This window comes from Suricata suricatta, chromosome 7 (genome assembly GCF_006229205.1).
Source record: "Suricata suricatta isolate VVHF042 chromosome 7, meerkat_22Aug2017_6uvM2_HiC, whole genome shotgun sequence".
Lineage (NCBI taxonomy): Eukaryota > Metazoa > Chordata > Mammalia > Carnivora > Herpestidae > Suricata > Suricata suricatta.
Window position 1 is genome coordinate 20,929,656 of NC_043706.1, and position 14,524 is coordinate 20,944,179.

At 49.8% G+C, this 14,524-nt stretch overlaps 1 protein-coding gene across 11 annotated transcripts in view; it reads right to left on the minus strand.

The window, feature by feature from the left end:
• Positions 1-14,524, minus strand: part of RREB1 (ras responsive element binding protein 1) — a 177,568-nt gene that overhangs the window by 23,684 nt on the left and 139,360 nt on the right. For all 11 annotated transcript variants that reach the window (XM_029944987.1, XM_029944989.1, XM_029944985.1 and 8 more), the window contains 2 exons: positions 12,853-12,997; positions 12,189-12,322 (listed from right to left, as the gene is read on the minus strand). In XM_029944987.1, coding sequence (XP_029800847.1) covers positions 12,189-12,322; positions 12,853-12,997 — 279 coding nt within the window. The remainder of the gene's footprint in view (positions 1-12,188; positions 12,323-12,852; positions 12,998-14,524) is intronic.

Genomic DNA, 14,524 nt, shown 5'->3' on the forward strand with positions numbered 1-14,524 from the left:
TACATTATTTTATCTAATCTAAAACATATATAGTCGGTCCTCGTTATTGGTGGATTCTGTATTTGTGGATTTGCTTACTTGCTAAAATGTATCTGTAACCCCAAACCAATACTCTCACCGCATCTGAGGACATGCACAGAGAGGGGAAAAACGAGCCGCCCTCCGCGGGTTCCCGGCCTCGCTGAGCGCGCCGCCGCCCTGCCATCTTGTCTCAGCTCCCACCGGACGCGTGTGTCCTTCTGAAGGCATGTTAGTGCCGTATCTATAGCATTTCTGTGCTTTCTGCTGGTGATTTCATGGCTTAAAAGGGCCTCCCAGCATAGAGCTAATATGCTCCCCACACTACACTTCTTTGCAAGAAACAGTGACGTGCCTTATGGCGAAAAGGCGTGAGTCAGGCAAGCTTTGTTCAGGCGTGAGTTGCAGAGCTGTTGGCTGTGAGTTCACTGTTAGTGAGTCAGTGGTATTCATTCAGATTTCCTTAAACAGAAACAAACACACAAAAATTTCTGTACTGATTAGTTGATGAAAATGTAAGCAGAGGCTCACAGGAAACTGTAAGGAACAACGTTTACCGTTCACTAATTCTGTGCTTGCTGCAATCTCCAGGGACACAGCTGCTGTGAGGAGCAGTGACCGACCCCACATTCACTCTCCAAGGGCTTGCGTTTGAGTCTAGCTGCACCCAGAGAAGTTCTGTGTGTTTGTTACAGCGTGAATCACACTCCCAATATGACATCTTTGATACCCAGTTTTAGACTCTTTGAGGCAGAGCAAGAACTTAGATTTTTGCCTATCAAGCTAAAGCAGAATCCTTTTAGGGCTTATGATCCTTTTAGGCTTTTATGATTATTTCTCTCAACTGCTCACAGATGTCTTGCCTACCCTAAATTTGACAGCAATTAAGTACTCTGTCTAATCTGGACCATAAACAAGACAGCCCAACTTAGTTTTCACAGAGATTTTTTTTTTTTAACGTTTATTTTTGAGAGAGAAAGAGAGAGGGAGAGTGCACCGAGGAGGGGCAGAGAGAGGGGGGAGACAAAGGATCCGAAGCGGGCTTTGCACTGACAGCAGAGAGCTCAATGCAGGACCTGAACTCATGAACCAGGAGATCATGACCTGAGCCGAAGTCAGACACTTCATGTGCCCCTCACAGAAATGCTGCAAACTCTGTAAGCTGTACATTGCTGTTTAACACAGAAATGTGCGTGTGTGCATGTTATGTACAGATATGTGCACACATCAGGTATGTTACAAAATATAATAAGAGATTTTTAAAGGGTTAAATAAAAGGTCTATAATTTTTTCTTGTACCCCAGAGACTTTTCTGAATACCCCCTGACTCCCGACTCTACTGCACTAAGCGTGGTGCCAGCTGGCTATGAAAATTCAGTGTGAGGGGCAAGAGAAGTCAGTTTTCTAAAGTTTTTTTTTTTTTTTAACATTTATTTATTTTTTTGAGAGAGAGACAGAGCACAAGTTGGGTAGGGGCAGAGAGCAAATGAGACACAGAATCCGAAGCAGGCTCCAGGCTCTGAGCGGGCAGCACAGAGCCCAATGTGGGGCTCAAACTTACAAACCATGAGATCAAAACTTGATCCAAAGTTGGACACTTAACCAGCTGAGCCACCCAGGCGCCCCATTCTTCTAAAAGGGAGTGGAGTGTCTTGTAATGTGGCAATCAGAATTACTGCACTTCTATCATAGCTGTGAGTTGTCAAGGATACCATTTTCTTCACTTATCTCTACACATCTTCCATTCTCTCGTTCACCTGCAAATCTCTCCTGTCTCTGGCATCTAGGTTAGTTTCACATATAGCAGGTGCTCAATAAACACACTACTGACTCAACCAGCACCGGCCACATGCTCTGTATCCCATGTGGAAGGCATCTGGGGAGCGGTACAGGATGGGCTCAGGGATCAGGGATGGTGGGAGAGGGGAAGTGGAAGTCACATGACCTTGGACCACTCATTTCATCTGCATTTTGGCTGCCAAGTGGGCAAAATTTCCCAAACAGGCCTGAGATAGGAATCTGCCCCCTTATGGCCTTCTTAGTATAGTGACAATTAAGTGAGAGGACCCTGAGTCTAAGGACATCTGATGCCACAAGCCTGTGAGAGCTCTTCCCCCTTCTTCTCTGAGCCTCTGTTTTCTCATCTGTAAAAGGGGCATTTTTAGAGCTACTGTCAATGACGGAGAACCAAATGCTTGGGAAGCTATAAGGTGCTACTTGACCTTTATCATATGCTGGTGGACCCAGAACCATCAGGAGTAGTAAGCCTGTTTCCTGGCCACTGGAGCTAACATGAGAATGCAGGGAAATGAATTTTAATTTCAAAGGATGTGTTCTCTCTCTTCACTCTCAAGAACTTTACCACTGTCTCTACTGCTTCTGCTTCATCTTGAGACTGAAGGGAGAAATGCTGGTTGCCACCTGCCCCCCGCCTCGGCCCCCACTCCTGCTCCCGCGGCCACAGGTCAGAAGAGAAGCACATGTCATCCCAGGCCGCACCAAGAGCCTTCTAATAAGACCTAAACAAGGTCCACACCCACAACTTCACACCTCTGCTTTCATGGGATTCAATCAAGGCACTCCTATTTCACTTCTGAAAAGATACAGAATGTCATCTTGCAAACAAGCAGCTGGAAAGTGGCGGAGAAAAAAAAAATTCAGCTTTGAAGCCAGAAGCATATCGTGAGGCTAGTTAAAAGGAAGAAAATAAAACCCCACAAAAAAACACTGCCTCCCATCTCACGCTCGGCACCTGTTGGCAGACCTTAAATAAAACCAGTGTGTAAAGCCGTCACCCAGAAACTTTTGGATGGGCCTTTGTCAGCCAGAGACACTCCGGTTCAACCAGCCCTCCCCAGGGCCCCGGGGAAGAACTCTTCTGTGTTTCTAAAGACCTCTTCAAGGACAATGGAGGTCATTGTCAAACCGTGGGCGATGCTGCTTGCTGCAGGCTCTGATCTTGGGGTATTTGCTAACCTCACTTGGGCTTGTCAGTCTTCATCAGGATCACAGCCATTGGTCAGGTGGTCCCCGCAACCCTCCCCTCACTGCCGCTTGTGGGATCTCTCAATCCTGCCCTGCCTGGTACTCCGGGTACTCATGCACCGTATCATTGCAAAACATTCAGAAGGAGCAGGGCTGTACTTTAAACGTCATAGGACCAAGGACTGCTGTAGGGCACTTTCATCTTGCATGTGATTTCGACAATGTGCCAGGGGGAAATCTTACAAACTTGAGATTTCTTTCTGATACTGTGGCAATGCAAACAGAGGGTAACTTTTCCAAATGGAAAAGAACTTCACTCTCCGTAAGATCAGAGTGCGTTTGAGGGAATGTGTATCTGATTACAGGATTTATTTAATATATTTTTTGATGTTTTTATCTTTTGGGGAGAGAGAGGGACAAGAGCACGAGCTGAGGAGGGGCAGAGAGAGAGAGGGAGACACGGAATCCGAAGCAGGCTCCAGGTTCTGAGCTGTCAGCACAGAGCCCGATGTAGGGCTTCAGCTCGTGAATTGCAAGGTCATGACCTAGGCTTAAGTCAGACATTCAACCGACTGAGCTACCCAGGTACCCCACCAGTTATAAGAATTAAAGATGCAAACAGGGTACTTGGGTGGCTCGGTTGTTAAGCATCTGACTTTGGCTCAGGCCATGATATCACACTTCCTGAGTTTGTGTCCCACACTGGGTGAACATGAGCCCCACTCAAGGAAAAAAAACAAAACCCATTTCGGGTGAGCCCCGCTTCTCTCTCTTTTTTTCCTCTCTCTCTGCCCCTCGCTCACATGTGCCCCACCCCCGAAAAAAAATGCTAACAGAACTCCACTGACACCTCTAAAAACAAAACTTTCTCCTTTTGGGGGTGCCGGGGTGGCTCAGTCAGTTGTCTCTGACTCTTGATTATGGTCCAGATTTTGATCTCATGGTTTGTGAGTTCAAGCCCCATGTCAGGTTCTGTGCTCACCGCGCAGAGCCTGCTTGGGATTCTCGCTCTCCCTCCCTCCCCCACTTGCACACATTATGCATGCTCTCTCTCTCTCTCTCTCTTAAAAAAGAAATTAAAACCCTCCTTTAAATTTTTTTCTTTTATTCTTTTAGAATCACATACTGAAATAAATTACTCTAAGGGAAACAAAAACTCAAGGACAAGGTGAGGTGACATATCAAACACAGGAATGAATGCTAATGTGGACATGTGGCCCACCCTCAACTTATTCACACACACCCAAACACCTGTATGCGAACCCCAAATCACTCAGCTCACAGAAACGGTGTTTCTGTACCCCAGTGCAGTTCACCAGAGCTGATTTCACCCAGAAAACACATGAATTCCAGCACATGACAGCAGATGCCTCTATAAGAAATGTGAATTCAGAATCGTGGAGATGTTACCACTCCCCACTTCGTCACCCACGACGTCCCAGCGTCCCACAGGGCTGCTCAGTCATGGTGGCTCCTATGACTGGGCTGGGGGCCCCGCAGTTGTGTTAGGGTTGGGTGGTCTGAGGCATGCAGTCAGGCCCTCCCAACAGCAGAGGCGAAGAGCAGCTGTCTGCAGCTTATCTGCTCCCCCCACCTTCCTTAGCACCACTTGCAAGGTCACCAAAGGGTCTGGGTAGGTGTGAGGCACAGATAGGAGGGGGCCGGGGTGGGGGTCTGAGGGGAGTGAAATGCCTCCCAGCAGCATGCACGGGGGTGAGGCAAGTTTCCACGGTGGCCCCTGGGGGCTGGAGGGTTGCATCACAACCACAGAGAGCCTTCAATATCCACTTTATCCACAGCCCTTCTCATCCCTCCTCCTCCAGAGATTAAACAAATAAGCAAAATCACATAGCAGACTGGGCCTGGCCTTGACGGTGGCCGGCCCGGACTGAGCATGTTGTTAGCACGGTCAGAGAAGCCTGATTCTCACAGGAACAGCGACTGCACTGGTCTTGAGGCCACAGAGACCCAATCCCTCCAGCCAGAGCTCAGCCCCTGCCCCCTGGCCGTCGCAGGCACACAGACAGGAAGGCAGGGACAGAACAAGCCAGTTCTGGCAGGGCAAGAAGTGCCCACCTTCGTTAGCCGAGGGGTCTTGAAATTCATGAAATCCATGAAAATGAATGCTCTTATTCATACCCACATCCACCACTAGTCTTAAAAAGACAAAATTTAGAATTCTCAAGTCACTGAATTGAGGACTGTCCCCTGCCACAGTGTGCCTGTGGTAATGACAGCATGGTATGAGTTCTTTCTTTCTTTTACGTATGTATGTATGTTTATTTATTTTGAGAGAGAAAGAGAGACAGAGGATCCAAAGCAGGTTCCATGCTGACAGCAGAGAGCATGAAATGGGGCTGGAACCCAGGACTTGAACTCCAAAACCATGAGATCATGACCTGAGCCAAAGTTGGATGCCTAACTGGCTGGGCCACCCAGGCGCCCCGATTATCAGTTCTTTTATAACACGTACCCTTGTAAGAAGACACCACATCCTTCCTTCTTATTTATTTCTTCAAAGAAAACTATATATAAGCCTGTGCTGGGGTAGAAATGCAGTGTGATAAATGCGCTACTAGAGACTGGACATTCTGTGTAGGAAACGAGGGAACAGAAGCCCTGAGCAAAGCCAGTGGTTAGGAAGGCTCACAGCGGAGCGAACAGTTCCACATCAAGAACAGCTCTCACCTGGGGTGCCGGGGGGCTCAGTCAGTGAAGCATCTGACTGTTCAGCAAAGGTCATGATCTCACGGTTTTTGAGTTCAAGCCCTGCGTCAGGCTTCTTGCTGACAGCTCAGAGCCTGGAGCCTGCTTCGGATTTGGTTTCCCTCTCTCCCTGCCCCTCCCCTGCCTGTGCTCAATCTCTCTCTCTCAAAAGTAAATAAACTTTAAAAAAAAAAAAAAAGGGAGGGAATAGCTCACACCATTAAGGACACCAGCCCTGAAATGAGCAATATGTCCATGCTCACTGGAGTGGGTTTTCCAAGTACCTAAGATGAGAAGGAAGTATGCACACCCTTCAAAGATGAAGAGGCAAGCCGAGGTAAATGTGAAGGCAAATGTGTCAGCAATGGGATTTAAGGAAGTGGAGAGCAAGGCCACCAAGAAGCTTTAAAACAAAAACCAAAAATCATGTGGCTAAACACGTTTGAAATTAGCTCCTCCCACTGCCTGCTACAGCAGTGTGTACTCATCTGGTGACCTCAGCTCTCCAGGCAGAGAAGAAAACTCTGAAGTCAACAGATAAGCTTCAGAGCAGGCAAAAGAGACCAACAGCGCCCCCTCCAGGTGTCTCCCGGTTACATCACTGTCATGTTTCCCATCATCGCAGTTAAGGGGGGAAAACATATATTTACGATGCTAAACGTATTTTGGATAAACTGCTTTGGCAAATGTCAAACATTAGCAAACACCTTTCTTTAACTCTCAGGCCTCCTCAACAATCTAAGGAAAATGAAGTGTGGCTCCACTATTTAAGGGTATCAAGTCCCATCAAGCTTCTGTCTGGCTTTTGCAGTTGGGTCACAAAATCTGGTAGGTAGGACTCAAACCAAATTTAAACAGCCATGCACCTTCCCAATCTTTACAAAGCCAGAACTAGTGAAAAGCGGCTCTTTGTAACAATAAAGACTAGAGGACAAACTGCTTTCATGTTCTCTATTATAAATAGTGCCTGGGTGAAGCCCCGGAATGTGACTCCTCAATTTCCTTGGAATGGGATACCCATTCCATGTCTGTTGCCGTCTGAGGACTGGACTGTCCCCCTCAGCCTCGCCACAGCCCTCCAATGCATTTTCCAGATGGGCAAACCACGTCAGCTCACCCAAGGGGCCAGGAAGATGCCCCGTAGCAGGCTAGGCTCGATGGAGCTGGTCCGCTGAACTTCACGCTGCTCTGTCCGTTCAGAGGACAGTGATTTGCAGATGCCCTCAGCTACTTCTACAACCCACGGCACATTCTTAATGTCTGGACACCAGACAGTGGCTCACCTGTGAGCCTTCCCTGCCACTAATACTCCCCAAGCAGCCAGCGGGCCGGGCCCCTGCCATCAGAGCCTGTGAGATATCTTGCAGAGAAAACTCGGGCTCACCCTGCCTACCTCCTTGAGATACTGAATTTCTTGCTTATTACACTGTCTTAATGGAGAGACTGACATTCCTTCTTAAAAGGGATTTCATGCTCCATTTTTTTCCTGCTCTGTCTCCGGAGGCAAGAAGGGGTAAGTGCAAACAACCTCTCCTTGGAGCCCCACCCGGTTCAGACATTCCTACTCTGGTGCCCACCCTTCCCCGCCCTCCCTTCTGCCCCAGCCAGAGAACTGACATCCAACAGCTGCACTAATCTCTCCCAGTTGCTGGGAGCAACAGTGAGGGCCCTGTGACAGGCCCTGGTTGGTGGCGGGTGTGGCAGCTTGCCCGCCCCACACCCAGGAATCTGCCAGACTGCACACCAGGTCGACACCCTGCCTGGACAGTTCCACCAACCAGTGTGGTGTGAAGTCAGGGCGGGTCGGAGGCACCTCACCACCGGCAGGCAAGTTAAGTGCAGAAGCTGGTGGCCGCCATGGCTCCGAACGGCCCAAGTCGTGGGGAGGTCCCTCCAGCAGAGTGAAGAGGAGAGTCCTGACTGGGGCGCCTCTGAATTCCAGGTTGGCCAGGGGGACTTGTCCCCTGCCTCCCCACTCAGCCCCCAGCACCATTTCAAAGCTGCCTCCACTTGGCCAAGCCTGGGAGTCTTAAATACAAGATGCTGATGAGTATTTTTTTAATACCCTTTTCCTTATTTTTAGGATGACGTTTAAGTGTGGGCTCAATGCCATGTGATTTAGTCGTCAGGGGCTCCCTGTAGGTGATGTGGGTGTGTGTGGGGAGGGTGGTGCAGTGAAGGGAGCCAAGCATTCCTTGGAACACTTGAGACTCCAGAAGAAAGAAGGTTCTGGCACCTCCCTCCACCACCGAGATGTGGGGGGTGGCTTTCAGCCTGGCCTGCATGCCTGTAACAGCACCTTCCCTCACCGTGCAGGTGCGGGACAAGCCCTCATACGGCCGGGAGGGTGAGCCTGTCAGAGCCCTCTGTGTTCCCCACGTGCTCACTCTTGACACAGAGTTCAGGGCATCGCCTTAAAACTCTTACTGACAATCAAGATCAATAATTTGATCAGACCAAGGAGAGCATCCATGTACAGGACACCGTGAAGCGTCACATTTAGTGTAAAATGTCAAGGGAAGTTTTACACTAACTGGCTCTGGCTCCTTCTGCTTGGACAATAGGCAACCTGGGCCCTTCACGGGGCTGAATGTATCCCTTTCACTTTGCTTTAGAACTTCCCATTTCCTTGTTTCCTGACTGGCCCTGGAGGGGCCCTGTCTCTAACATCGTTGTTTTTTTTTTCCCTTCAAGTCTGACTGAGTGCCTGGCACACAAGAGACAGTCGTCTGGATACATTTTAACTAAAATAATTTAAAAATTATTTATTACTCGACCTTTCATCAAAAGCCGTGTAAGATTATACAATAACTTTTGTTATATTTTGCCCTCAGCAAGAGCCACAGGGCCATGGTAACCACCCAGCTGTCACCCGTCCTGGCCCAGCCCCGCCAGCCCGAGACAAGCCTGGGGACCGTTACTGCCAGGCTGCTGCCTCCGAGCCCTCCCTGCTGTAGGTGGGCTTGTCCTGGACCTACACCTGCGCGGTGAGCTGCCGTGCCCCCAAAACGCGGCTGGTTCAAATTGAGATGGGCTACCACACTCCCCAAACTGTACAGGCCTTGTATGTAAACAGGAAGGTAACACATCCCTGCCAATTTTTGTACTGATTATGTGTTGATGTTAGATTTTGGCATTTACTGGTATAATGAGTGAAGAAACATGATTAATTTCGCCTATTTTTTAAAATGTTTATTTATTACTTATTTTGAGAGAGAGAGACAGAAAACATGAGTGGAGGAGGGACAGGGAGAGAGAAAATCCGAAGCAAGCTCCAGGCTCTGAGCTGTCAGCACAGATCCTGACGTGGGTCCTGAACTCACAGACTGTGAGATCATGACCTGAGCCAAAGCCGTCCAGCACCTCTGATTCCAAATGGCAGCTCTCAATAAGCCGTCCCTGTCCAGGGGGATGTGGATTTACTGCTGGTCATGTCTGGGCACCAGCAAATGCCTAGCACTAGAATCGCCACCAGCAGCTCCCTGTCTTCCTTGTGCTCCATCCATGCTAACACACACTTCATTAACGTGAAACACAGAGGGATGGAGAACAGCCTGAGCAGTTACAGGAGTTTGGATCTCTAACACTTTTTATTAAGGGATCACAGGCACCTGGCCAGCTTTGGGGACTGGGGGCTGGGGGGTGGGGGTGAGGGCAGGAGAGCGAGAAACCAACAGCTGTTTTGAGTTATAAACTTTGTTTGAACGGGTAGCATCCCACTGTGGTTCTGCTGCCTTTGGGGTTTGCATATGGAGCTGGTGTCTATTTTAGCTCTGGGTTAACAAGCAGTCTCTCCCACCAGCTACTGTCACAGTTCACTGCCTGGCTGGGCCCTGCCGGCTCATGCCTGCCCCCACGGCCTCCTCTGATAGCAGGCTATTATGTGGAACAGCAGAGCAGAGAGAAGAGGGAAATTAACTATGTTCTGTAATCAAGTCCCTTTGGTTTCCAGATGCAAGCCCCACCCCTCACGGCAACAGCCACTAGTCGGGGGACGACGTGCCCACCCCCCACAACGGATGCGTGGCGGGCACAGCGGACAGGGGCTCCAGTGGGGTGGAAGGCTGCCAGAAGGGGCTGAGGCCCGGCCAGGCTCCCAAGCTCCTCCAGGCAACCCCTCGCCAGACAAAGAGCATTATTCCTGAGTAGGCGAGGAAAACAGGCAGGACTTGAGAGGCTTAACTTCACAGCTCATCTGCCTTGTTGGCCTTGGAGTCACAGCAAGTGAATTTCCCAGCAAACTGTGTGGAATGGGACAACCAGTGTCTGACGCACGTCCCATCCCCGCCTGAGTAGTAGGCCCAGCCTGTCCCTGGTGCAGGTGCTTGTCCAGAAGGCCCTGCTGCAGGTGGCCTCATCCAGGCCACCGTGTGAGAAGGGGACACTCCAGCAGCCTCTATCACTGCTATACGTGGTGCCGTACAGGCCCCCAGCTGCTCAAAATCTCTCCTGAGAGTCCAATTATGTTTCCTGTAGGGTAGGATCACCTGGAAGGGGGCGAATGGGTAGGTGCTAAGGTGAAATAGGGTCCTGGACTAAAGAATACGCACAGAGGAGCTCAGAGACAGGCAGTTGTTCCCTCGGTCATGCCAGGTCACTGGCTGTCTGGCAGCAACGTGGGGCAGGGAGTCCACGTCCCACGTGCTATTTGCTGCCTCTGTCCACGACTCACCACGCCAAGCCTGTCTGGTCACTTCTGTGTTTGCTCAGGTCCTCGGCTGAGAGAACTATTTCAATATTCACCACCTACCACAAGCCCACATCCTGGGGGTGCTGCGGACGTTAATGAAACCATTAACGTTCCTGGATCTCTGAGGACTAGAGGGCCTGCAGAAGGAAGAGCCAAGTGCCTTTTCTTGGTAGACAAAAGAATAGCTATTAAGTGACCAACCCCTAGAATTCAAGGCCTGGAAGGAACACGGGGATTACCAGTCCAGCTCTCCTTTGAGGGTCAATACAGCTGATCCAGGTCCCACGGGAGCGGGATGGGATGCAGGAGTTCTGACCACCAGCCCAGGCCCTCTCCTACGCAGCCTGCAATTTCCCAAGACCGAGACAGGGGGAGGTATGAAAAGATATTTTGTAGCACTTCAATTGCTCAGCAGTTTAAACTGTTCGTGGATTCTTTCTTCCTCTAATGGAAAAATGTCAAGCTGATGTGATTAAGTTTAATTGTTTGACATGGCTTTAAGTCGCCATACAGTCAGGCTTTTTCCCTCAACACAGACGCCTTCAGCTTGGTTAGACCCCTCTACTCCCTGATCGCACGCAAAGGCCCGTCCTGAGGAGAGAAATGGGGTCCATGCGTCGGTGCGTGAGGCAGGTGTCCAGATCTCCACACTCCCAAGCTGCCTTCCAAAGCCCAGAGCAGCGAGCATGAGGCGCTCGTCTCTGCGCTGGGTGAACTTTGGGCTATGCCTCCAGGCTACCGCTCCCGGGTCTTCTAGCGCCCCTGTGGCCCCTGGTTCTTTTCAATTCTCAGGAACTATGGGAGTAGCATTTTTTAAAAAAAATTTGTTTATAGTTTGTTTTTGAGACAGAGACAGAGCACGAGTGGGGGAGGGGCAGAGAGAAGGGGAGACACAGAATCTGAAGCAGGCTCCCGGCTCCGAGCTGCCAGCACAGAGCTTGATGCAGGGCTTGAACCCACAAACCATGAGATCATGACCTGAGCCGAAGTCGGATGTTCAACCGACTGAGCCACCCGGGCGCCCTGAGAGTAGCACTTTAAAAGGGGCAATTCTGCAGGAAAACAATCCAGGCCTGTCTGTTACAGAGAACTTAGGACTTTTGGTCTGATAAAGTTCTCTGAGAAGATAGGGAAGGAAGGTCAAGTCCACCTTGTCCCCGGCCCTGCCCTAAGTGCCGCGGGAAAGATGGATCCCCATCCACCGTCTCTGCCTGGGCAGGCGAAGGGCCAGCAAAGACCAAAAGTGGAACCCTGACTGGCAGAACAATCACATCTCCCTGTTTTACTGTGACAGGCTTTGCACTGAGTGTCTTGCATGAAACAGAACACAACCCATCTTACCCAATCCAGTCGAAACACTGATGTCCACCTGGGATGCCATCTGTCCTCACCACCGGCTGCACGGCTAACAATCACTTGGGCTGCAACACCTTCTGTGTTACAGAAAACGTGCCTGATGCTCAAAACCCCTTGTGGCGGGGACACCCTGTGCACAGCGGACTCTCGGCGATGGCTCCAGGGTGCTTCCCAGTAGCGAAACGGAAGGACAGTGAACCTCGGTAAACACACCCTGTGGCTACGGCCATTTCTCCCTTCTGACACTTCTCAGCCTGGCTTCTCCCCTGCGCTGTCCACCTTTCTTATAAGCTGCCTTGCTGTCATCAAACCCAAGTTAAGTCCCATTAGCCCAGTTCGGAGGACTGGGGAATACGGACAGGTCATAGGTCAGAAGAAACGGGAATGAAAAAGAGCTTTCCAGAGTACAGGTGTGTCCCACTTGTTCTCCTACCTTAGCGGGTTATCTGAGTGGGTCTCCATGTGGGTCTCCAGTCCATACTTGCAAACGAACTCCTTGAAACATATTGGGCAGTGGAACACTTCATCCACCTTCTCCAGGTCACCTGACTGCCCATCTTCCACCATCTTGGGGGAAAGGAAAACAGTGAGGTCAGGAACGAGGTCTCCCCCATGGGTGAGAAGAGAAGCCAAAACTCAGTCCAGATCTAAAAGGGAAAGGAGGCCTCCGTCCTAGGGATTAAGGATGCTACTTGACCAGTCCTTCATTCACACAACACTCACTGAATGCTCCCATCCATCCACCTTCAACCCACTCATCCATTCAGTAAACGTCTATGGAGCACCTAGTATCCGACAGGTACAGAGAATCAAGGAGTAAGGACAAGAGTCCCTGAAACGTACGATGCTTCCACTCCAGCTGGAGAAATAAGAAAGCACAGAGCAATGAAACCCGCTCTTCGTTTCATGGGCTCAGCGAGGGGGACCCAAAGAGGAAGTGCACACAGGCAGACACCTTACAAAACAGTGTCAGGAAACATAGGTTAAAAGCTTAGGATGGATGCCTGCCAAGTCCCTAGATTATGAAAATAAAGGCCAGAGGTGTTTCTGCCAGGAGTCCCATGGTTAGGCACATGTGTGCCGGGAGCAGTGACAACCTTTTTAGCAGGTGCTGGGTCTTCTCTTTCTGACTCGGCATCATGACTCAGTTTCCTCTTGGAGGATAGCCGCCTGCGCTTCAGGGGGGATGGGGGGGCCGTGGCTGTAGCACTATTAGGGTCCTTCTCATGAATCTTCATATGTCTGGAAAGAAGACACACAAACACAACGTGACTTAGTGAAAAACCAAGTTTACTTATTTCTTCTAAGTTTTTTGTATTATATATTTAGGAGTTGGTACCTACATTTTAAGACATAGGGTGTAATTTATACAGTAATTTCTCTCTTTTGAAAGCCGTATATGATCTCCCTGATCCTCTCCTTGAAGCTCTCACAAGTGTTATCCAAAAATGGTGCTCAGTGCTTTGCTGCCTATTGGACACTAATGAGATGATAGACCATCTGATTTGACAGGTCTGTTTATTCAGACGAAAGGTACTACTTTTGGACACAGAATTCTATAGAATAAAGAATTCCCAGGTTCGCCCATCTCCTACATCAAGTCATCATTCTGCCTGGGCCACCTCACAAATGCCAGTAGTAGGTGCTCTCTTCTCCTTTCAGAGGTGTGTTGGAGTCAAATTTGAGAAGTGCTAACACTCTAATGTCGGGAGTGAACCAGAAGGACTTTCTGTGTTGTTCATGATAGTACACGGATTTATAGATTGTGAGAGTCGCGGGGGCAATAGGTTGAGTAAACTGCATGTTGCAATCCTGACATCAGCAGGGCCAGGAACACACAAGTAAGGAAGCATTACACGGAGTCTGTATGTCTGCTCCAAAAAGAGTTTATGGGTGACCTGATTTAAGTGACCTTACTTTATCAAGTTCTAAAACAAACACCCTAAGGACAAGGCCCCAAGGCCTGTAAGGGGAGAGAGAGATTACAAAACGACAGTCAGTCTCAATTTCCTTACTCTGTGACATCAAGGGTCTGGTTTTCCTAATGACAACCATCATCACCATCATCATTTTTGATGGGGGTTAAACTGTGCCAGATGGGGGAATGGAGTCCAGCTTTTTAGAAATAGCTCTTTTCGAAGGATTATCTTGCTGGGGAAGCACTTAGGTAATGGGAAAAGACGGCAAAGGTTTCATACATGGTCTGGTCACACTTCTAGAAAGAAGTATACTCAGCTCAGCTCCCTCTGGGCTGTGCCTTCTTCGGAGGGGACAGGGCGGGGATGACAAGACTAAGCAGTCTGTGAAGCATCAGCAGTGGCAGCAATGAAGGTGTGTGGGCCAATGGTGCAACGAGATGGCTGACAGCGTGTCCATCCCCCCACAGCACTGCCCCATGCTACCTGCGGATCCTCTGTTCCATGGGTGTGTGGGGGTCAGACTCTGGGCACCTCCTGTTCTGGTTCTATAGACATACTCTAGGAGATGGAGCCCCCCACAGTCACTCCTGACCATCTATTCTCCGGCCCACAGAGCCATCCACCAGCAGGGTGGATGTGGCCTAGCCTCGGAGAAGACGGGCCTCAGGCCGAGCCTCTGTTCTCTGGGTCGGGGGGTGAGGGGGTCAGGGTGGTAGAGTAGGAAGATCTAACAGGAGGAAATGGAAAAGAACCACAGACAAGCATCATGCCCATGTCCACATAATTCCTTGTTAAGATTATCAGGGAAGGATGATTATTATTAGTTCTTGGTCACCTAAAGCCTCAGGAA